General features: G+C 48.5%; 1 protein-coding gene and 1 long non-coding RNA gene across 3 annotated transcripts; both read right to left on the bottom strand.

Annotated features, from left to right (window-relative positions):
- Window positions 1-10,367: 10,367 nt before the first annotated feature.
- On the bottom strand, window positions 10,368-12,490 carry NR0B2 (nuclear receptor subfamily 0 group B member 2). Its single transcript, XM_008519473.2, has 2 exons — window positions 11,891-12,490; window positions 10,368-10,992 (listed from the first exon to the last, which is right to left on the bottom strand). The coding sequence occupies exons 1-2, from the start codon at window positions 12,429-12,431 to the stop codon at window positions 10,694-10,696; spliced, it is 840 nt and encodes a 279-aa protein (XP_008517695.1). The 5' UTR covers window positions 12,432-12,490; the 3' UTR covers window positions 10,368-10,693.
- A 2,050-nt stretch (window positions 12,491-14,540) lies between these two features.
- Window positions 14,541-22,074, bottom strand: LOC139081958 (uncharacterized). Of its 2 annotated transcripts, XR_011537505.1 has the most exons (6): window positions 21,944-22,074; window positions 21,125-21,244; window positions 20,593-20,741; window positions 20,175-20,372; window positions 18,442-18,610; window positions 14,541-16,654 (listed from the first exon to the last, which is right to left on the bottom strand). It is a non-coding gene; the product is annotated as an uncharacterized lncRNA (long non-coding RNA). The 2 variants fall into 2 exon arrangements; XR_011537506.1 differs by lacking the exons at window positions 20,175-20,372; window positions 20,593-20,741.
- Window positions 22,075-22,108: the final 34 nt, after the last annotated feature.

Below are 22,108 nucleotides of genomic sequence, written 5' to 3'. Positions count from 1 at the left end.
GCTGAGGTGGGGCCTTGACCCTATTTACTGGAGGGAGTGGAAATCTCTGGCAGCCTGATCTAAGGGTCCCGGTGGTGGGCTAGGGGCACTGGGGGAGACCAGTTGAAATCCGTGCATGGCCATCAGCTCAACATGGAACCGTTTCAGCCTGGAGGAGACAAATCTGACAAGAAGATTTAATAGGCAGGGACCAAAAAGAAGGAGAATGAGAATGGCTACCAGGGGTCCCAGAAAAAGAAGGAGCCAGGTAAGGATAGCCTCCTTTATTGTATTCCAGACAGAGGAGGCTGTGGTGTCTTTGCCAAACGAGTGGAGCCATTCAGTCTGTTTGAACATCTCCTTGATGTTTACCTCAACCTGGCCAGTAGTATTGATCCAAGTGAAGCAGGAGGTGTTGGTGACTGCACAGACTCCTCCGTGTTCCCCCAGCAGGTAATCCAGAGCCAAGTGGTTGCAGCGACCGCCCGGAGGCAGTTGGGCCATCCGGAGGCTACCTCATCCAATTGTTTTGATAGGTAGGCTACAGGCCTGGATATGGACCCCAGTCCCTGGGTTACGACAACCAGGGCCACCCCTTGCTTTTTAGCCACATGAAGCGTAAGAGGCTTTTTCAGATTCAGGAGGCCCAATCTGCAAAAAACAGGATGTGTGGCCAACTTCAGGCAGTTGTGGCTTCCTGTGTGTGCAGACTTCTCTCACCTAGGGCCCCACCTAACCAGCAAGATCCCTGTATCATTCCCCACCTAAGAGAGGGGCTTGGCTGAGCCTTGTTTTGAGTTCCTGAAAGGACTTTTGGCCTTGGGGGTCCCAGTTTAGGGCTCTCTTTAATCCCCTTTTAAAGCCTCATATAGGGACTTGGTTATAAGACTAAACCCAGGGATCCAGATTTGACAAAACTCGGCCATTCCCAGGAATTCTCTAAGCTCTTTTTTTGCATGAGGCTTCTAGAAAGCGAGGAGGACCCCTTTTCTATTTACTATTAAGGCTCTGGATCCAGGGGTGAGGGTGTAGCTTAGGTACTGGACTTGTTGGGAGGAGATCTGGGCTTTCGTTGGAGAGGCTCGGTAGCCTCACTCCGCCAGAAAATTTAGAACTTGGACTGAATTATTATTAGCGTCCTCTTCGCTGTAGCTGGATAATAATAGGTCGTCCACGTACTGGAGAAGTGACCCATTGACCAATTGGAGGTCTCGCAACTCCTTGGCTAGTGCTTTTCCAAAAAGATGGGGCCTATCTCTAAATCTCTGAGGAAGTACAGTCCAGGTGTATGGGTGGTGGCCTTGGTGTCAGGATCAGTCCACTCGAAGACAAAGAGGTACTGGGAGTCTGAGTGTACTGGGATGCAGAAGAAAGCAGCTTTAAGATCCAGTACAGTAAACCAAGAAGCATTTCCCAGAATCTGAGTTAAGAGGGTATAAGGGTTGGGGACAATGGGATGGATTGGGACCACGGCCTTATTTACTGCCCTTAAATCTTGTACAAACCAATAGTCTCCGTTGGGCTTTTGTATGGGAAGGAAGGAGGTGTTACAAGGAGACTGGCATGGTCTCAACAGGCCAAACTTCAGAAACTTAGTTACGAGGAGTTTTATTCCCTTTGGGGCCTCAGGCCTCAAAGGGTATTGCTTTTTCCAAGGGTAAAGGGTGTTGGGCTTTAAGGATATCTTTACTGGGGAAACATTAATGGCCCTTCACGGGGTCTCGGTGTCCCAGATGGATGGGTTGACTTTAGAGGCTATGTGCTCAGGGATTGAGATGGGTGTCCCTGTGGCACTCAGATGAAGGACCAAGAGCAAAGAGTTAGTCTCCTGGGGTGGACCCATCGTGATGTTGCTTCCCAGCTTAAACAGGAGGTCTCTTCCTAGTAGGGGAGTAGGGCACTCAGGGAGGAAAAGAAGCCTGTGAACTACCATAGATAAGCCTATGAAGCAGGTAAGGGGTTGAGTAAATTTCCTGAGTCTCATGTGACCATCTATCCCAGTTACGGGGCAAGAGTCGAGGGACAATGGACATGGAGCTTGGGTCAGGACAGAGTAGGTGGCTCCCCTACCCAATAAGAAAGAAACAGTCTTACCTGCCACGTCAAAGGTTACCCGAGGCTCCTGTGGTGTGATGACGAGCCGTTCAGCGGAAGCCTTAGGAGGTCTTGGACCCCATCAATCGTCTTCATGAGACAGTAGGATTCGGAATGTTCCCGGCCCTGGAGAGGACTGGGGGCAGTCCTTCCTCCGGTGGCCCACATGTCCACAGAGCAGACAAGGTGTGGTGGGCATGGACTTAGTCTGAGGACACTCCTGCTTTCAGTGTCTCTCCTGTCCACAGAGGCGACAGTTTCCTCGCTTAGAGCTCTGGCAAGGCAGTGGCTCTGACCAGGGCTTCCCTGGTGCTGCCCTTGCCTTAGGGTCTTTCACCTGGTAACCCTGACGTGGCTTGGCGCCCAAAGCTGCGGCCAACAATTGGACCTTATATTTAGTTCTCCAAGACTTCTCTGCCTCCTCTGCCCAGTCCTGATTGTTAAACACTCCGAAGGCCATGTCTATCAACTGATTGATGGGTGTCTGGGGTCCCAGAGCAGCTTTTTGAAATTTTCTCCTGATGTCTGGGGCTGACTGAGTTATGAAATGCATCTCTAACAGAGTCTCCCTTCAGGTGACTCAGGGGCAGTATTAGTATACTTCTTTAAACCTTCTACCAATCTCTGGTGAAACAGGTGGGATTTTTGTTTTTTCCTTGGGTTATCTCCCGGATCCTGTCATAACTGATGGGTTTCACTACATGCTTTTCATCTCTTCAATCAAACAAGTAATGCGGCGGTTTCTCCTTTCTAGGTCTCTACTTCCTTTCTGGTAATTTCAATGGGGGTCCTGATCTGGAACAGATTCACCTCCCACTCAGTGGACAAGATGTCCAGGGCCGTGGGCTGCCTGTGAGTCGGCATATTGCCAGGCTGATCTGCAGATTCTTTGTTTTTCTTCCACCGTGCAACAGGTGGATAAGATGACATGTATGTCAGCCCAGGTTAGGCTGAACGAGAGAGTTAGACCCTCAAATTCTTTAACAAAGTGGGAGGGATCCTCTGAAAATCTACCAAGCTTGTCTCAGCAGGCAGTTAGGTCAGCCATGGAGAAGGGCACATGGACCCGCGTAATTTCTCCCTTGGGATTAGGGACCTCATGCAAGGAGAGGACTTCACCTTCTCCAGGCTGTAGGTAGTCCCGCTGTGCGTGGTTCCTGCAGAACTACTTGCACTACTGGGGCTATAAGGTGGGGGATGTGAGGGTCCCCCCCGAGAGTCAGACGATGTGGGGGACTCGAGAGGGACCAAAGGTTCCCTCCTGGTTGGGGGTGGGGGTCATCTAGTATGTCTGGCTCACCAGGTGGAGTAGTTATGACCACACATACCGGGGATGTGGCCCTCAATCCAAGGTTTTGGTAGAGGGCCATGAAGGCTTGTACAAATGGGATCTCATTCCATTTTCCTTGTTTCTTACAGAGGAGATCCAATTGTAGAATGGTATTATAGCTTAGGAAGCCATTTAGGGGTCAGAACTCCCAGTCCCCCAACTTACATTGGGGCCCTGCTGTCTTACAGAAAAATATGAGTTTTCTTTTTGTTAGACCATCTGCTTTAAATTGGTCCCAGTGACCCAAGAGACACCTCAGTGGGGAGTCCCTTGGGATGCTCTCGGTGGCCCCCTTGTTTGGTTAGGGTGTCCAGAGGAGACAGGGGTTCTATAGGCTCCTATTGGTGTCCCGGTTCCCGTTCCCACTGCCAGCCCCCTTTCTGATCTTGGTGGCACGGGAGGGAGAGGTGAGCCCACTCCTGAAGGGTGAAAGGGGCTTTTAGTTGGAAAGACTGGAGGTAGGTGTGGATGAGAAAGAGTTGGCTGGATCTGTGAAAAACTCAGATGTCAGGATGTCTGATCTGGCTGAAGAGGTGTTTCAGTAAGCAAGAGAATTTGGTAGGAGAATTGCGAGGTGTCTTGAGACAGCTGCTGTTTTGGCAAAGGCAGCAGTGATGTCCCTGTGGACACTGGAGATCAGAGAGATCCGGGTATGGGAGAAGCGGCTCAGGGTTAGCATAGTGTGGCGCCAGGGACTGGAGGAAAAAGGACCCTTGTTCCCAGGCAGAGTGTGTGTCAAGGAGAGAAGGAAGAGAATGTCCCTTAAGATGAGCAGAGCGAATTAGTTTTACCACTTGTTGAAAGTCCCAGGCCTGGATGTGTGCACTAGGTATGCAGGAGGTGGTGGTAATAAGAAAGAAACAGATTTTCCAAGTCCCGATTACTCCAACCTCTTCTTAAGCAGTGCTGGAGTAAACCACTGAGAGGCCGATATTAATGGGGTTGGCTCAGGTAGCAGAAGGCATATACCTCAGGACAGGCAAGACCTGGGCAGCGGGCGTAAGCACTGTTGCAGAGAAAATAAGGAAATGAGTGGCAGAGAACACAGGGAGGGCTGAGCTGGAGAACAGCTTGGAGCAATCCCGGAGTTTGCCCTAGTTGGAGAGCCCAACAGATGCCCAGGGTGTCAAAGAGGGAGAGGTGTAAGGAGGCCTGATTGTGGGTGATCTATATGCCAAAAAAGAGAAGCTGCTGCAGGATGGGAATGTGTGTGCTTTACTGGGTTCCTGCTCGTGGCGTGAAAGTTTTCTTGTGGCTGGCAGGGGCTAAAACCTAACCCCATCCTGTGACCAGCTTATTCTGTCACAGGTGACTTCTTTTAGGTGGCGAGCACCCTTTTAGGTGGCCTTTAACTGCTTGACCTGTGCCCACCCTGTTTGCAGCTTTTGTCCTTTTATCAGACCAGGAAAGGAAATAGGGGAGAAGGAGAGAGACAGAGACAGAGGTTAGTTAGTGGTCGCTGCCTCTCTCCAGGGTTGCCTGTACACCGCTGCCATCCGGGTCACCCAGGCGACGATCGGTTAAGTCCCATTGGCAGTGGCTCTGTTTCAGTGGACGTGACTGGAAAGGATAGACAAAACGTGGGAAAGAGAGATCCAGAGAGAGAGATGAAAAGACTTTACACTGTCCTATCCCAAAGGGACTCTGCCCTGCCCGGGGGGTGTGGTCACAGGGAGATCCTGGATCCTCTCTGCAAGTAGGTTAGTTTTCCCAAAGGCACATGTGGCCCTTTCGGGAGCAAGAAAACCTGACCGAGTAGGGATCGTCACCCCAGGCCGGGGTTGGAAGGGTGAAGTAATCCCTCCCTCCCAACCAAGAAGTGAGACAAAGGAAAACGGAGGGAAAGTATAGCGGGAAAGTGCTGAGGGACTCCAGAAGAGGCTCACTCACCCGTCGTTGAACCAAAAGTAGACCGAACTATGCTGCTGGCAGACTTCTAGAGATTTTTTTTTCTCTGAGGGTGATGAGTTATCTCTGAGGTCCCCATGATGAGGTCCCATCTGGGTCACCAGAAAGATGTCGCCGGGCCAGGTACCTCACCTGCGGCCCCTGGCTAAGAAAGTGGTTCCTTGGGCACCCGCAGGAATGAATTTAGGTGAGAGCCACAGAATAAAGTGCAAAACAGTTTTATTAAGCAATTAAGCAAGACTTAGGTAAGGGAAAGGGACAGGCTGCAGAGAGCCTGGGCTGTCTCAGAAAGTAGAGAAAGCAGCCTTGAGCTGGGTTGAAGGGGACTTTTTATGGGACCTCGAAGGGAAGTGGTCGAAGCTGGGGATTGGACCTCAGGATGTGATCAGCTGGTTGACTGGTTCTGGAACTGCATGCTCAGTTTGTGGTCCCTCTACAAACCAAGTAGTTTGCAGCAGGCATGGGTGGGCTACTGACTTGCCCTAAGTTACAGGATGTGTGGCCGACTTCAGGTGGATGTGGCTTCCTGTATGTGCAGACTTGTCTCACCTAGGGCCCCACCTAACCCACCAAGACCCCTGTCTCAATAGTATTAAGTGAAAGAAGACAAACACAAAACTGTACATGCTCTATGATTCCATTTATACAAAGTTTGACAAGCAATCTCATTTATGATGTTGGAAACCAGAGGCAGTGGTGCCTTTTGGGAAGGAGGGAGAGGGTAGTGATGAGGAGGGTTTCTGGGGTGTTGTTAATGCTCTATTTCTTGAGTAGGGTGGTGGTTACAGGGATGTATTCATTTTGTGATAATTCATTGAGCTGTACATGTATGATTTGTGTACTTCTCTGTACAACATATGCAAAAGGGTTAGTTAAGACTATATTTTTAAAAATCTGAAAATTGAAAAATAAGTGCTTTAGAGCAAACAATGTGGACCAAAATACAGATGACGTGCTCTGGAAAAGCTGTTAGATGACCCAAGAAGTTATGCACTTATGATGGGACACAATTGCCATTTGTGGGACTAAATTACCAGAACCTTCATGATGTGTGATCTGTAGTAGACTCTCAGTAAATTGTCATTGATGGGATGACTATTCCTGGCACTAACATGGGGATAAGGTGCTGGCATGTGGCTGGAACTCTCTCAAGGGAAAGTGGGGCCACTTCCCTGGGGGAACACACAGGCCAGATTTCTCATCAAAAACTTGAACCCAAAGGTAACCAAGACTCCATTTTCACTCTACTTCTACCTTACAATGGGTTGGGGAGGAGAAGTAATGTAGGTGTTGTGATTATTCTCCCGTTTATTGTCCCCGACCTTTAAAGACTCAAGAGAGCATAGTATTTAACAGTGTAGGCCCTAAATTCGGACCACCTGAGTTCAAATCCTGACTCTACTGCTTATTAACTGTGTAACCTTAAGCAAGTTACTTAAACTCTCTGTGCTTTGGTTTCTTCATCTATAAAATGGAGATAATGGTAATACTTCCAGCACAGAGTTGTTGTGAGAATTAAATGGCATAATTCATGTACAGTGTTTACAGCACAGCTTTCAATAAATGTTAACTGGTTATTGTTTAGCAGTACCCAGAATGACCAGCCAGGAATGGGTGGTCCCTTTTATTCACTCTGATTCCCTTGAGACCTTAGCCTTGTCGCCTCCACCAGTTTCACTGGGATTGCCTTTCTCTGCTGTCTTGTTCTGTGACGTGGTCCCTGTCTACCTCTCTAGGCCCATCTCTTGCTGACCTGGGCCCCAGTTGCCCCAGACCACTTGCAGTTAAACACCCTTGCTCTCTGACACCCCTGTGCCTTTGCATCCATCAGTCCTTCTGTCTGGAATGCCCATCCCTTGGTTTGCCTGGCAAACCCCTATTCATTCTCTTTAGCAGTCTCTTTAGCATTCTCAAAGCAGTCACCACTTGGCTGAAGCATTTTTCCCACCCTCAGCCAGATTTAATCACTTCATCTTCTGAGCCCCTGCTGCCTGTTGTACGTCCGTCTATCATGGTTCAGATCACTCTGTGTTACAATTATCTATGTGTCTCTTTCTCTTATACAGACAGGATGTTCGATGAAGGCAGGGACAGTATCTTATTTGTTATGTGCCCCTTGGCATCCAGCACAGTGTCTGGTACAAGTGGACGTCAAGAGAGATGTTGAATGGGGGCATGAATGGAACGGTGGATGGTGGGTGACGGCTTTTTGCCAGCATGATAGATTCTAGGATACGTGACTGCCTCAAGGGCAGGGTGTGTCAGCACAGAGCACAGCACATGTCAGTGGCCTGACTGCTTAATAAGCAATCAGTGATTTGGCTAATGAGGGTAGAGATAATGATGATGATAAAATGGTACCCGAGGCTGACCCAGAGCCATAGCCATTTTCTTGCTTTCTAGTGAGTCACCCAGGCTAGGCCTGAGGACAGGGATCATGGCTGAGAGGTAGATGGTCAGTAAATAGTGGCTGAGCTGGCTCCAGACAGCCTGATCCTGGCCATGACTCACTCCAGCCTGTGCTGGTGGTGAGAGTTCAGCCTTCACAGTCACATGGGCCTGAGTTCAAATCCTAGCACAGATAGTGATCAGTCCAGACCTTGAGTAAATTGCATACCCTGTCTGAGCCAGTTTCCTCCTCTTACCACCTCTGGCTGATGAGACACAGGTCCCATTCCTAAGATTCTGATAATGGAGACATAATACCCCCCCTTTGGAAAGCCTGAACTCTCATGGAGAAAACATTATTGCCCTAACTACGTTGTACTCTAATTCTCTTTAGTTTTGCTAGATTTGTCTTTATGTTCCTTGAAGAAGGCTTGGGTAGGGCACAGAGAATCATGCAAGAGATACAGATGAGAAAGAGACAGAAGTGTAGTCCCGGACCAGGGGGAGGGGTAGGGAAGAAATTTGCAAGGGAGCAAGGTAGGGCTGATAAGGGAAGCTATGTGGATGATAGAAACATTAGATAAGTTGAGGGAAAAGGCTGGGGTGGGTAGTGGAGAGGAGCCTTTCTAATGGCTGTTCAGGGTTGGAGGAGAGGAGGGGTGAGAGGCAGGAAGACTCTGTCTGAGGGTTCAGAGAGGTGAAGGGTAAACTAATGGGGGCAGTTAGTGAAGGGACATAAAAGATAGAATGACCTGAAATCTCTGAGTCTGCTGGATTTGGCTCCTACGGGGAGATAAGGTGTCTGCTCTTGAAAGAGTTACCTCATACGTCTGCAAGGCGAGATGGGACGGTGTGTGCCAAGGTGCTGGGAAGGGCAGGGCACGGAGAGGTGCCTGGGGGCCTGAGGTGGTCTGGTGCTGGGGGTTTTGGTGGGGAGTGAGGGAGTGGAGGGATGCAAGGCTTATTCTGGGCTCTAAAGGATGCTTCTATTTAGGGGTTTGATTAGATCCCGGATGGGGGGATTTGGTGAGCAGAGCATGGCCTGTCTGAGAGGAGGGTAGATATTGGGGTCACCATGGGGAAAGAGGGTGACTGGTTAGCTGAGACCTCAAATACCAGGCAGTGCAGTTTGGCCTGGATTTGCAGGCTCTGCGTAGACCCTGAAGATGTGCAGACACAGATCTACCTACTCAGGAGGCCACTTTTCCTTTTACTGTGACATACAGAAGATGGAAAACATGCCCTGGTGTGAGGGTGTCCCCTTGGGCACAGGGAAGTCTATGTGAACATCGGCTTGGGTGTGTGTCTCTGTTGTGTGTGTTTGGGTTCACTGTATGTCACTGAGTGAGAGTATCTGGGCTGTTCATTTCTGTGCCGTGTGTGGGTGGATGGAGGGTCTGTTTTATGAGTCTGTGTGTAGGTGTGTCTGAGTTGTATGTTTTAGTGTGTGTATGAGAGAGTGGTAGGTCTGAGTTGCATGTGTCTTTGTTATGGGGTCCGAGCTGTGTGTTTCTGTCTCATTCTGGATGTCTGAGTGGTGAGTGGGTGATTGGGTAAGGGAATGGGGTGCCCTTGCTGCTAGCACTGGGTCCCATAATGGGTACCTGTCCATTTCAACTGTGGTCCCTATCCTGGGGGCCTTGGAGAGAGGCCTGAATGATGTCTCCTAGACTGTTGTCCCTGAGTGAATGACCTCTCATTGAGCAATAATTAACTTGGCCCCCGTGAGAAGAATCCAAACTGTGGTGATGAAGGGGGTGGGGCCTGGTCGGATGGCTTTATTGCTAGAGAAAGGAGGAGGCCTAAAAGGGGGTCCTGGAGGCACGTGTGTTGTTATCATTCCCTCCTGCCTACCCTGCAGCTGAGTCACCCTGACCTGGGGGATATTCAGAATATTTAACAAACGGTGAGGCAGAGACATCAACCAATCAGAACAGACACAAGCCAGGCACTGAATGGAGCAGCCCTGGAGTGCTTGGCATCACCTCTCTAGTTGCTGGACAATAGGAATGGATTCCGGGAGAAGGGCTGCGACAGAGGGGCAGTGGGAGGGAGCTCTGGGGAGCTCAGGGCAGTGGCTGTCAACCAACTCTCATGAAGATGTTTCAGACTTTACCAGCTGGTGTAGCAGCTGAAACTGGGCCTGGCTTAGCCTCCAAGTGGCTGCCCTGGGTCCCTTGCCCCCTCCCGTTGGGAGAACAATAGACCATCCTCTTCTGTGGGCTGCAGGAATGGGGGAAGTGAATGATCCCAAACTGCAGAAATTCCAATGACCTTGTCTATTTCAATTTGGGAATGGGCTGTTTAATTTTCCTTACTGACTGTGACCCGACTCTCACTGAGAGGGAGCCCGGGGCAGGAGCTGAAGGAGAGGTCAGTGGGGGATTTAGGGGCAGGGAGAGACACAGCCTGTCCCCAAAGATAAAGGCAAGGAGGTGAGGGGGTCCTGAACTGATACTGTCCCCTGGATTCAGACCTGTACAAAATAAATCTCATCCCCAGAAATGAAATCATTATGCCATTCTGAAAAATTAATATCCCAGTTTCCCGAGGCCTGGCTCCTGCACCCCTTATGGTTCCTTCCTCTCAGGCTCCCTCTGATAGGGACAGGGTGGGTCCTGGAGGTAAGAGATGGTCCCTTCCTCATGCACAAACTACAGTGTCAGGCTCCAAGTGTGTCACAACTTTTATTACAAAAATCAATAACTTAAGTCAGTTTTGTACAAAGTCCGTAGGATTCCTGGCCTGATGAGCACTCTAAGCTTTCATCCCCATCCCAGGAGGGTACAGGAGTCATGGCCCAGAGGCTCTGGGACCACCAATGGCTGGCCAGACAGCTGGAACACTGTGTCCAAACTGAGGGAAGCCAAGATGGGGTATGGCTGAGTGGCTGGGTCAGAGCCAGCTTGTGCCTGGGGAGCCAAGTGCTGTCTGTACAGGTTTGTTTGCCTTCTCTGGGAGCATTGGGTCACCCCTGGGGACAGCCAGGCCAAATCAGTGCTGCCAGCATCTGCCCACCCTACACCTGCTCTCTGCTTGGGCTGGAGCAGGTTGGCTCAGCAAAAGCATGTCCTCGAGGAGGCCAGCGATGTCAATGTCTCCAATGATAGGGCGAAAGAAGAGGTCCCCAAGCAGACTGGGTGGAATGGATTTGAGGGTGGAGGCCGTGAGGAGGACCCGGGCCAAGCGGCCTTGGCCTGCTGGGCACCAGGGCTCCAGGACCTCACACAATGCCTGATGAGCCTCCTGCTGCAGGTGCCCGATGTGGGAGGAGGCGTGGAGGCCTGGCACGTCTGTGGGCAGAGAAGGTGAAGAGGGCTGGTGAGTATCCCACTCCCAGACACCACAGGGCAAGACTGGTCAAGACCTGAGGCTTCCATCTTGGCCTTTGAGGCCCCATTACTACCTCCTCCATTTATTTATTTATGTTATTCATCCATCCATTTATGGAGAGGCAGTAGAGTAATGATTAAGAGCCAGGCTGCCTGGGTTTGAATCCCATGCTGTATGACATTGGGCAAGTTACTTAATCTCTGTGCCTCAGTTTCCTCATCTGTCAAATGGGGATAATAATAGTACCAATCTCCTAGATTTGTTAGGAGGTTTAAATGAGCTAATATATATAAAACCCTTAGAATTGGACCTAACATATGGTGTTATAGGAGTATCAGCTACTATTTTTATAATTAATTACTATAATTTACACATTCCATGAGGGCCCTTTGGTGAAGAATTCTCATCTAGAAGCTCTCCAGATTACAAAGAATACTACCTCTATCTGTTGAGTCTCTCTTCTCCTACCCCACGCTCCCTCATCTTCATTCCTCTTTTCTATGTGGTCTTTCTGAACCCACAGAGTTTTACCTGTGACTGAGGCACAGCTGTGTCTGCCCATATTCCCCTCCCCCACTCCCACCTTCCCTGAGGGTCGGGCCAAATTTCTTGGGCAGAGTGGCAGGGCTAGTCTCTGGAGTGAGTAGACCTGAGTTCCCATCTGTGCTCTCCCCTACCTGGCTGTGTGACTTTCAGCAAGTCACTTAGCCTCTCTGAGCCTCTTTCATGAGATAACTATTTGGTAATAATGAGAACTCAAAGAGATAACGGATGTCAAGCCTTTGGAAGTTGCCTTCCCTGGCTGGGCCCTGCTCCCCTCCTGCCTTGGTCCCCATCCAGGAGTGCCTAGGAGCTCACCAGGGTCGAAGAGGATGGTCCCTTTCAGGTAGGCATATTCCTTGGGGCCCAGTTCCAGGCTCCAGAAGGACTCCAGGCAGTACTGAAGCCACTGCACCGCAGCCAGCGAGGGCTGGGGCCGATCCAGCAGCTGGCCACTGCCTGCACGGCTGCTGGGCTCCTCCAGCAGGATCTTCTTGAGTATACTTGGAACCGGGGCCTCAGTCACCTCGAAGGTTACAGTGTCTTGGGCCAACCCAAGCAGGAAGAGGGGGGCCCAGCAGCCCCGCAGCAGCTGCCGCTGATCCTGGGGGTGCAGCTGGCAGAAAGGTGGCAAGTTCCTGAGGAAGACCACGGTCTTGGCCAGAACGTCCAAGGCCTCCCGGCAGGTGCGATTGGGAGCACACAGCTGGACGGGTCGGTGCTGCCTGCACAGGCAGTGGCCAGGGACTGGGGGCACAGAGGGCCTGGCCCTGAGGCTGGGGCTCAGAAGTGCATACAGAATGGCCGGGCGGCCTGTGGCACCCTGGCAGGGGCAGATCCCTGACTGGCTGGAGCTCATGGCTGAGGATCTGCTCCTCTTCCTCCCAGCTCTCCCGCCCTCTGCTCTGTGCTGTGGGTGCTATTTATATCTCCACTGGCGGGGAGGAGGGAACAGCCCAACAACCTTGACTCCAGAAGTCATGTTCATTGAAAAAAAAAAGAAACACACACTGACCCTGGCAGGACTAGTGGGGAACTGGCAGGGGAGGGGGCCTTGGGAGCTCCACGTGGCCCTGATATCACTTTAGTCAATGAAGTGGCCTGTGCAGGGCATGGGGCTGCCTGCCTGCTGGCCCCGCTGCCCCTTATCGGATGACTCAAGTGGATAAACAGGGTCATTAACCCAGGCTGTACCAGGGCACCAAGGCCTCAGGTGCATAATCAGCAGGTGGCTGTGGCAAATGTCCCTATTGGTGCCTGCAGGACTCTTGCTAAGCTGGAAGCCAGCCCCAGAGCTGGACAAGCCTTGAACACAAGGCTCAACCTGGAAGTGCCTTATCACTGGCTTGTTTGCCTAACCTTGGGGCCCTGCTTTGTTGTTGGTAAGGAACAGGCTGCAGGGAAGGGAGCCAAGACCCCAGGGGGCTAGGAGGACTTTGTCCACTGCGCAGTCTAGGAGGCCCCCTTCCTGACTCCAGTTCTGGGGGCCCTGCAGAAATAAGGTCCTTTAGAACTCTCTCCTCAGTATGGATTCCTAGAGCTCCTGAAAGGACATATCAGCTGAGGAGACCTCGCAGAATGATAGTGAAATATGACTGCTGTTTATTGAACACCTACTCTGTGCCAGGCACTTTCCACTCTAACGTTCAGAGTTTCTCTATGGGGCAAGAGTCTTACTTTTTTGAGACTTAAAGAGGTGAAATGACATAGTCACCCACTAAGTCACCCCACTAAGAAGAGACAGAGCCCAGATCTGTCTGGCTCCACAGTCCTTGCTTGTTTCACTGGATCCACTGGCCCAATTGTGCAGCCAGAGCTGTGTGGCCTGGGTTTCCCAGAGCTGGTGAGTACCTGGGCCCCCACCTTGCTGCTGCCCGTTCTGCAGATGCTGCCCACTTATGATCTGAGTCAAAACGTTGCTCTGCCACCAGCCATATGTCTCCTCTGTCCTAGGCATCTGTCTCAGACGGTGGGGTGTGTGTTGTGAGAGCGGGTGACAAGGTCCTTGGCTGTGTCATATCCGTGGACCTTGGCAAGACCAGCCTGGCAAGCCTTCTGCTACCACACTATTGGGCAGCCGTCACCATCCCTGGCATCTGCTCCTGGCTCTATCGCTTTCCAGTTGTGTGACCTTGGGCTGATCCTCAAATCTCTGTGGGCCTCAGGAGCTTGATCTGGGACAATAATGCCCGCCTATAGGGCTGCTGTGAGGACAAAGTGAGGTCTTGGATGTCAAATTCCAAGCAGTCTCCGGTATACAGTAGGAAGGCTTTGCTCCCACCTTCCCTCTGCCTAAGGAACTAAGCCCCAGTAGAAAACAGGCATGCATCTTTCATTTGATTGTCAATAATCTTAATCCTTACATTTATAAAGTTCCTTTCATGTCCTTTTATCTCACTGAATTCTCACAGCGTTCCCTCAAAGGAGACTGGAGTCAGACCACCTGGATCCAAATCCTGCTTCATCGCTTTGCTGAGTGACCTTGGGCAACTCACTATATTTCGGTGCCTCAGTTTCCTCATGTTTAAAAGGGTGGTAAGAAAGGCCAGGGGCTGGCCTCGTGGCTGAGTGGTTAGGTTCGCGCGCTCTGCTGCAGGCGGCCCAGTGTTTTGTTGGTTCGAATCCTGGGCGTGGACATGGCACTGCTCATCAAACCATGCTGAGGCAGCGTCCCACATGCCACAACTAGAAGGACCCACAACAAAGAATATACAACTATGTACCGGGGGGCTTTGGGGAGAAAAAGGAGAAAAATAAAATCTTAAAAAAAAAAGCCTCCCCTTTAAAGAAAAAAAAAAAGAAAGGCCAATAGTGGATATTGGTTTTATGGGGTATGAAGCTTATACAATTTGGAGGGCCTTCTTTAAGAATAGAAAATCAGGTATGAAAGTGAATATTTAAAATGAAAAAACAAATCTCTACAAATCATAAACTAAAATAAGCTGACAGAAAACGCAAACATCACAAACCCAGGAAAATAACAAGGTACATTTACTGATCAATTGCCTAACAATATTTGCCTACATGTTTTAGCTGCACACTCTTTGCTCATCTCTTCCCATGTCAATGATACTTATTTTGAAACCATTACAAACACAGAAAGTTTACAGGTACAGTACAGGAAACTTGTTTAACCTTGAACCATTTGAGAGTAAATTTCCAACCTGAAGCTCCACAACCCCCAAATACTTTAGTGTGTAATTTCTACAAACAAGGACATTCTCCTATATAATCACAATACAGTGTATAACCATCAGCATCAGGAAATTAACGTGGAACAAAATCAGGAAATTTACAGCTAATCTCAGACCCTATTTAAGTTTCACCAAATGCTTCAGTGAGTGATGGTGGGAGGGCACAGTCCAGAATCTCACATTGCACTTCTTTATCATGTCTCTTTAGTCTTTGCCAGTCAGGAAAGCGTCCTTGGTCTTCCCTTGCCTTTCACGACCTTGGCACTTTTGGAGAATTGTTATTTTGTAGTATGGCTCTCAATTTGGGTTTGTCGGAGGCTCCCTTGTGATTACTCAGGCTACGCATCTTTAGCAGGAATATCACAGAAGTGATACTGTGTTCTTGATACATCCTATCAGGTAGCACACATTTCCATTTGTCCCATGGTTCACTTTGGTCACTTGATTAAGGTGATGTCTGCCAAGCTTCTCCACTATAGTTCATCTTTTCCCCTTTGTAATGAGTCAGTATTTTGTGAGAAGGTATTTTGAACCTTTGTATATATTCCTCCTCACACATTGAATGTATGTATGTATTTAGTTATGAACTCAACGTCTCCTGTTTTATTCAGTGGCTTGTAATCTGTTACTATCGTTATTTTGAGGCTAAGACTGTCACAGATTTGGCTAATAGGAACTCCTTCAAGCCAGCGTCTGTGTTTTTTTTGACACAGCCCATCATTCTTTGAACATCCTTTGTTTTCTGGTATAACAAGATATCACTTCAAAGCCCCTGGAATCAACCAGTACTCCAAGAAGCTACAATAGCATTTAAAAACCATAACTTGCACACTAGAATCATCTTTAGAAACCAAGATTGGCTCATTGCTGTTAGGGTGTTACTACTCCCAGGCCCTCCCAGAGCTAGGGAATGTGCACACACACACGCTTACATTTATATTTATTTCTATATCTATTTATACATAGTACTAAAAAACACGAGTTCAGATCATTATCTGCAGTTCTAAGCCACTAAAACGAGGTTCATTCTAGTTTTCGCCCTTTCTGTATTTATATCTCCTTTCTCTGACACTCGGAAATCTGGCTTCCATTATTCTTAATTCTTTTACTTATTGGATCAAGCCACCGTTTGGAACCAATGTCCCATCTCCACTGCTGCCCGCTCCCCTGTGAGATGCCTCCCCACCCCGCTTGGGCTCTGATACCTGTGTCAGGCTGCCCCCTCCCACTCGGGGATACCCTCATCATTCTGCTAGGGCTCTGTCACTCCATGCCAGGTGGCTTCTCTGTGCAGACACCCTCCACACCCTGCTGGCACTCTAACTTCTGCTCTGGGCCACTGAGGCTCCTTCTCTCTTCTGACACATACTTGTACCTTGTTCTGCTAACAGTTTTAGGATTGAAATTTTCAGGAAGAGGAGAAAGTAGAGCTGTTAACAATTTTCAAAAATAAAATTCTACAGTGAGGATACAGTGAGATTCTACTGTGAGAATCTACAGTGAGAATTCTACAGTAAGAATTCAACAGCGAGAATGATTTTGTCTTTCCTCTTGCAGGGTTGATCAAAAAAAAGTTTTTATTGGGGCTGGCCCCGTAACCTAGAGGTTAAGTTCAGCATGCTCTGCTTCGGTGGCCTGGATTCAGTTCCCGGATGTGGACCCACACCACTTGTCAGCGGCCATGCTGTGCCAGCAACCCACATACAAAATAGAGGAAGATTGGCTCAGATGTTAGCTCAGGGTGAATCTTCCTTAGGAAAAAAAAAGTTCTATTCCTGATAGTCAGGATACATAAACGTGCCACTTCACACATAGATGTATTTGCTACTTGTAGTGCTGCTTATAGGTTTGTAGTAGGAATTTTGATAAATTCTACTTCGTGTAATTCCTATCAAAAAAGAAAAATATGCATAGGACATTTATAATTGCACATCCTGCATATTCCTTATAGAAGAGAACTTCCTTTTTGAGTTGGTGTCAATATGAAATGACAACTTCGTGATGACTGAAAGAATTTTGCACAGATTGGATTCTTGATCCACACAGATCCTTGTTTCTCCCCTACCACCCACATACTTCCAGGTATCCTGGGAATAATTCATATTGGGAAGTGGGTTAGAGCGGGAAGAAACAGTGCTCTTAACCAACTGTAGTTTAAAAATTTTATTTTTACAAATTAAAAAGAAAAACTATATACATGTTTGACCCTAAGAAGACATTGCTGGGCCTCTCCCAGGGCCTTGGATGGTCCCAGGCAAGTGCAAGGCCCCAGAATTCGAGCTTCATTAGCTTCACAGAAAATCTCCCTCTAATAGTGCCTTTCCTGGGTATTTGTGAGGCTCAAATGAGGTGTTTGTGAGAACACAAAGCACCTGGCACATAGCAAGTGCTCCATAAAAGAGGGCAATTGTCCCTATTATTGTTGCTGCTTTTACTCTTATTTCCTAGAAGAGGAGGTTGAGGAGGAGGAGACCCAGAGAAGGGAGGAGACTCCTCTGTGGGGGTCATGGTAAAGCTGGGTCCCTGGGTTTTAAATCTTGTGTTTTTTTTGCACTGTGGGGAACTGTGTTTTCTGAGCCCCATGTGTGACCTGAAGGCCAGGGTGCTAGTCCTGAAGGCCTTGGAGGGGGAGGAAAGGCCTCAGCTGGGATCTCTATAGCCTAGAGCCTGACTGCGGCCATTCACTCAGAAAAATACGATGTCTCTGTGGGAGAAGATGGTCCATCAGCTGCCCTCTGTCCAGGCCTAAAGTCTAAAGGGGAAGACAAAGGTCATCCTCAGGAGTCCCCAGTCTGAAGGGGAGACACAGCCCTGCCCTTGGGAACCCTGAATCTAATTGGGGTGACACAGGCCAGCCCTGAGGAGGCTCCATTCTGAGGACGGAGTGACAACCCCACTCTCAGTAGCTCTAACAGGGGAGCCAGGATGCCACATCAGTGGTGGGCAGGAATGCTAAAATGGAGCGGTGGGCTGAGCAGCTTGAATTTGGAAGGCTTTCTGGAGAAGTTCATGACAATCCTCTCCCGTCTGTACAGCACTCTATGGTTTACAAAGTACTTTCACAAAAATTATTTCGGTTAATCCTCATGCAACAAGGAGACGAGGGTGTTACTGTCCAAGCAGGAACAGCAAACGTCATCATCCTGAGAATGATGACAGCAACATTTCCTGAGCACCTGCTGTGTGTCGGGCACTGGGCTGGGCATTATCTGCAAAATTCAAGGGCACCCTACAAGATAATGTACGTGAAAATGCTCTGCAATCCTATGACCAGGGTGCACGTGTTTGCTCTTGTGTACTGAGGTCTCAAACTAATTGAGGGGGCAGCTGGGAGATCCTGGGGTGCAGGGGGCCTGGGTTAAGTATTGGAACTGGGAGTCAGAGAGCCAGTACTAGGCACCTTCTCATTCCCTGAACACATCATGCACCTTTGTGCCTCCCAGCTTTTGTCCATTCTGTTCCCCGGCATGGGATGCCATTCCCTTACCCTGTCTGCTTGGGAAGCTCCTGGTCACCCTTCATGGTCTAGCTCAAACATCACTGCTCTAACACAGGCTTCCCATCCTCCCATCTCTGCCTCTTTGGAAGAATAAATTGATCCCTCCCTGAGTTTCCCAGTCACTTAGTCCACACCCCTTACAGGGTGCTTAGCACGTGGTGCAATCACCCACTTACCTGCCATTGGTGGTGTTCAAATGTAGATGGGATCAGAGGTCCTTAGGGGAGGCTGATTGGTCACCAAGAGGCTTTCCAGGGTGACATTTATTATCTTAGTGAATTCACCAGGGTCCAGGATCAGGCCTTGGTTTCTCAGGGAGGCGTCACATCAAACAAGCGTCTGGGACTGATGTATAAAATCAGAATGCCAATTCAGGGAGGCAGAACTCTAAGGTGAAGTGGGTAAGTCTGCAGGCTCTGGAGTTGGGCTTCATGGGTTTGAATCCTGGCTCTACCCTTTCAGCTGTGTGACCTCGGGCACAAGACTTCACTTCTCTGTCCCTGTTTTCTCATCTCCCAAATGGGGACAGTAACATAGGAGCATTATTTTAAGTCAAATAATGTTTGTAAAATGTTTGGTACAGTACTGGACACTTAATAAGAAGTCAATAAATTTTACCAATATTTATTGATAAGTTATATAATAAGATTCAATAGTATCAGGCAAAGACCATTTGTTCATTCCCCAAATAGTTATTGAGATTCTACAACATTTGAGACTCTGAGCTGAATGCTTGGATGAACCAGACAAGTGCTATCTTTCATGAAGTTTATATTCCAGTGAGAGGATATGGATGTAGAACCAAAATTTCTTCTTTTTCTTTTTTTTTGCTGAGGAAGATTAGCCCTGAGCTAACATCTGTGCCAATCTTCCTCCACGTTATATATGGGTTGCCACCACAGCATGGCTGATGAGTGGTCTAGGTCTGTGCCGGGATCTGAACCTGTGAACCCAGGCCACTGAAGTGGAGCATGCCAAACTCAACCACTATGTCATGCGGCCAGCCTCAAGAACCAAAATTTCTTGATCACATATTTCAGTTGTAGTAAGTAACTACAGAGGATGAGCACAAGGCACTTTGAAAGCAAAAATCAAGGAGATGGAGGATTACTCTGTATATCAGGGTCGTAAAGGCCCCACAGAGGAAGGGACATTTGGGTTGACACTTGATGGATGAAATGGAGTTGGCTGCCAAAGGCCTAGGAACTAGGACAGGGCATTTGAGGAAGTGAAATCAGCCCATCAGGAGGGAGTCTGGTGAGTGAAGGCAAGTGTGGGACAAGATGAGGCTGGAGAAGTGGGCAGGGCCTTGATGGTGTTACTCCTGAGAGGCCATGGTTGGGAATTTGGAATTTATCCTGAATGCAATGGCAATCCATGAAGGGCTACTTTTAAGCAAGGGAGTAACAAGACCTGGCTTATCCTTTAGAAGGATTGCTCTGGCTGCTGGGTGGAGGATGGACTACAAAGGGCCAAAAAAGGAGATAAGGAGACCAGCTAGGAAGCTGTGGGAGTAGTCTGAGCAAGAGATGATGCTGGAGTAGTAACAGCACCTTGCTTCACATGGCAAGGTGAGAGGGGACAGACTCAGGATATATTGTGGAGGAGCCCTGACAGTACTTACCAATGGATTAGATGAGACTAGATTTTGGCTTGTGCAAACAGGTACATGAGTGGAGGTTTGGGCTTTGGCAAATTGCTGCTTAAAGGAACCATTTAACTCAACGGGGATGACTTTGGGAAGAATTAATTTGTGTGTGCGTGGGGAGTATTAATGTTAGCCACGTTAGTTTTCTTTTAAGTAATAATTCTTGAATATAATCAAATATCTAGTCAGAGTTCAAATTTCAAATTTTCTCATAAAGTCAAATTTTTTATTGTGGTGGAATATATATAACATTAAATTTACCATTTAACCATTCTTTAGTGTATAGTTCAGTGGCATTAAATACATTCACATTGTTGTGCAGCCATCACAACCATCCTCCACCAGAACTTTTTCATCTTCCCAAAGCCAGGTGAGTTTTGAGATATCTGTCCAGGAGGTAGGTGGATAGATGTACCTGGAGCTCAGGAGAGGTCTGGGCTAGAGATGCCATGAGATCACCTACAGAGAAGGTGCAGAGGGAGAGGAAAAGAGGAAAGAGCAAAGGACGGAGCCCCCAACATTTACAAGTCTGGGTAGGACAGGATGTGAGAAGGTGTTAGTGAGGGGGGAAGAAAACCAGGGAAGGGTGGTGACACAGAAGCTCCATTAGTTTGCTAGGGCTGCCATAACAAAATACCATAGCCTGTGGGACTTCAACAACAGAAATTAATTTTCTCACAGTTCTGGAGGCTGGAAGTCCAAGATCAAGGCGCTGGCAGGTTTGCTTTCTCCTGAGGCCTCTCTCTTTGGGTTGCAGACAGCTGCCTCGCACGGCCTTTCTTCTGTGCTCACAAATCCCTGGTGGCTCTTCCTCTTCTCATAAGGACACTAGTCATATTGGATTAGGGCCCCACCCTTATGAATTCATTTAACCTTATTTACCTCTTTAAATGGCCCTATCTCCAAAAAGAGCCACATTGGGGGTTAAGGCTTCAACTTACAAATTTTGGGGGAACACAGTTCTGTCCATAACAGAAGCTTAAGAAAAAAATTGTTTCCAGGAGGAAGAAGGGGTCTACTGTGTCAAATGCAGCTGAGAAGTTGAGTAAGATAACAGTGGTCCTTTGACCTTGGTCAGAGTCCTTTTTTTTTTTTAGGAAGATTAGCTCTGAGCTAACATCTGCCACCAATCCTCCTCTTTTTGCTGAGGAAGACTGGTCTGAGCTAACATCCGTGCCCATCTTCCTCTACTTTAAATGTGGGACACTTACCATAGCATGGCTTGCCAAGTGGTGCCATGTCCGCCCAGGATCCAAACTGGCGAAGCCTGGGTTGCCAAAGCGGAACGTGTGAACTTAACCACTGCACCACCAGGACGGCCCCATCAGAGTCTTTAAGAAAAGATTAATTAGAGTAAATTGAGGAGAGATAGAAGGTGAGGAAGTGGAGAAACAAGCATAGCAATCTTTTCAAACTTTGTTGAGAATGAGAACTGAAAACTGGGATGGTAGGAGGAGCAAGTAGGGGCACAAAATAGTAAAAAAAAAAAAAAAAAAAGTGACATTAAAGCTTGTTTGTAAATTGAAGAGAATGATCCAGGAGAAATCTGTGATGCAGGAGATTAAAAAAAGAAAATCACAAGAGTAGAATCCCTGAAAAGACAAAGATGATGGAATTCACTACAAAAGGGGAGGGCTTGGCTTTAGATAGCTGGGACCTGTCCCCCACATTACCAGGAGTCCAATACAGTACTCATCACATAATTAGCGGGGCCCAGTGCAAAATGAAAATGTGGGTCTCTTGTTCAAAAATTATTAAGAATTTCAGGACTGCAGCAGAAGAGCATTGAACCAAGCACAGAGCCCTTCTAAGCACGGGGCCCGGGCCACAGCACAGTTTGTATGCTCAACAAGCCGGCCTCGGTCCAGTCTGTGATGCTGACATTGCTAGGCTGTCCTTTGGGGCAAGTGTCTTCTCTCGGGCCTCTACTGCCTCATGAACGGATTGGAAGAGATGACTAAGGACACTTTCAGCTTCACCGTTCTACAAACTGAGAGCTCACTCTTAGGGAGCAGGAACAAAGTTTATACCTTTGTAACTTCCAATCCCGCCAGATTTGAGCCCACGGCTTTCTGGAAGGCTCTAAAGCATCCGGTGACCATAGCAACTCACGCCAAACTCCGGATCCCTCGGCTCCTCCCACAGCTCCACGGATACGCTCGTTGATTGGCTCAGCACATCGACCAATGGCCGGT

The sequence above is a fragment of the Equus przewalskii genome, chromosome 2 (assembly GCF_037783145.1).
Source record: "Equus przewalskii isolate Varuska chromosome 2, EquPr2, whole genome shotgun sequence".
Lineage (NCBI taxonomy): Eukaryota > Metazoa > Chordata > Mammalia > Perissodactyla > Equidae > Equus > Equus przewalskii.
Note: the sequence above shows the minus strand (reverse complement) of the source record. Positions and strands in the feature narration are given on the sequence as shown.

Coding starts and splice junctions, on each gene's coding strand:
- NR0B2 (XM_008519473.2), bottom strand. CDS start 12,431: ATGAGCTCCAGCCAGTCAGGGATCTGCCCCTGCCAGGGTGCCACAGGC. Junction 10,993..11,890: donor GACCATCCTCTTCGACCCTG/GTGAGCTCCTAG, acceptor CTCTGCCCACAG/ACGTGCCAGGCCTCCACGCC.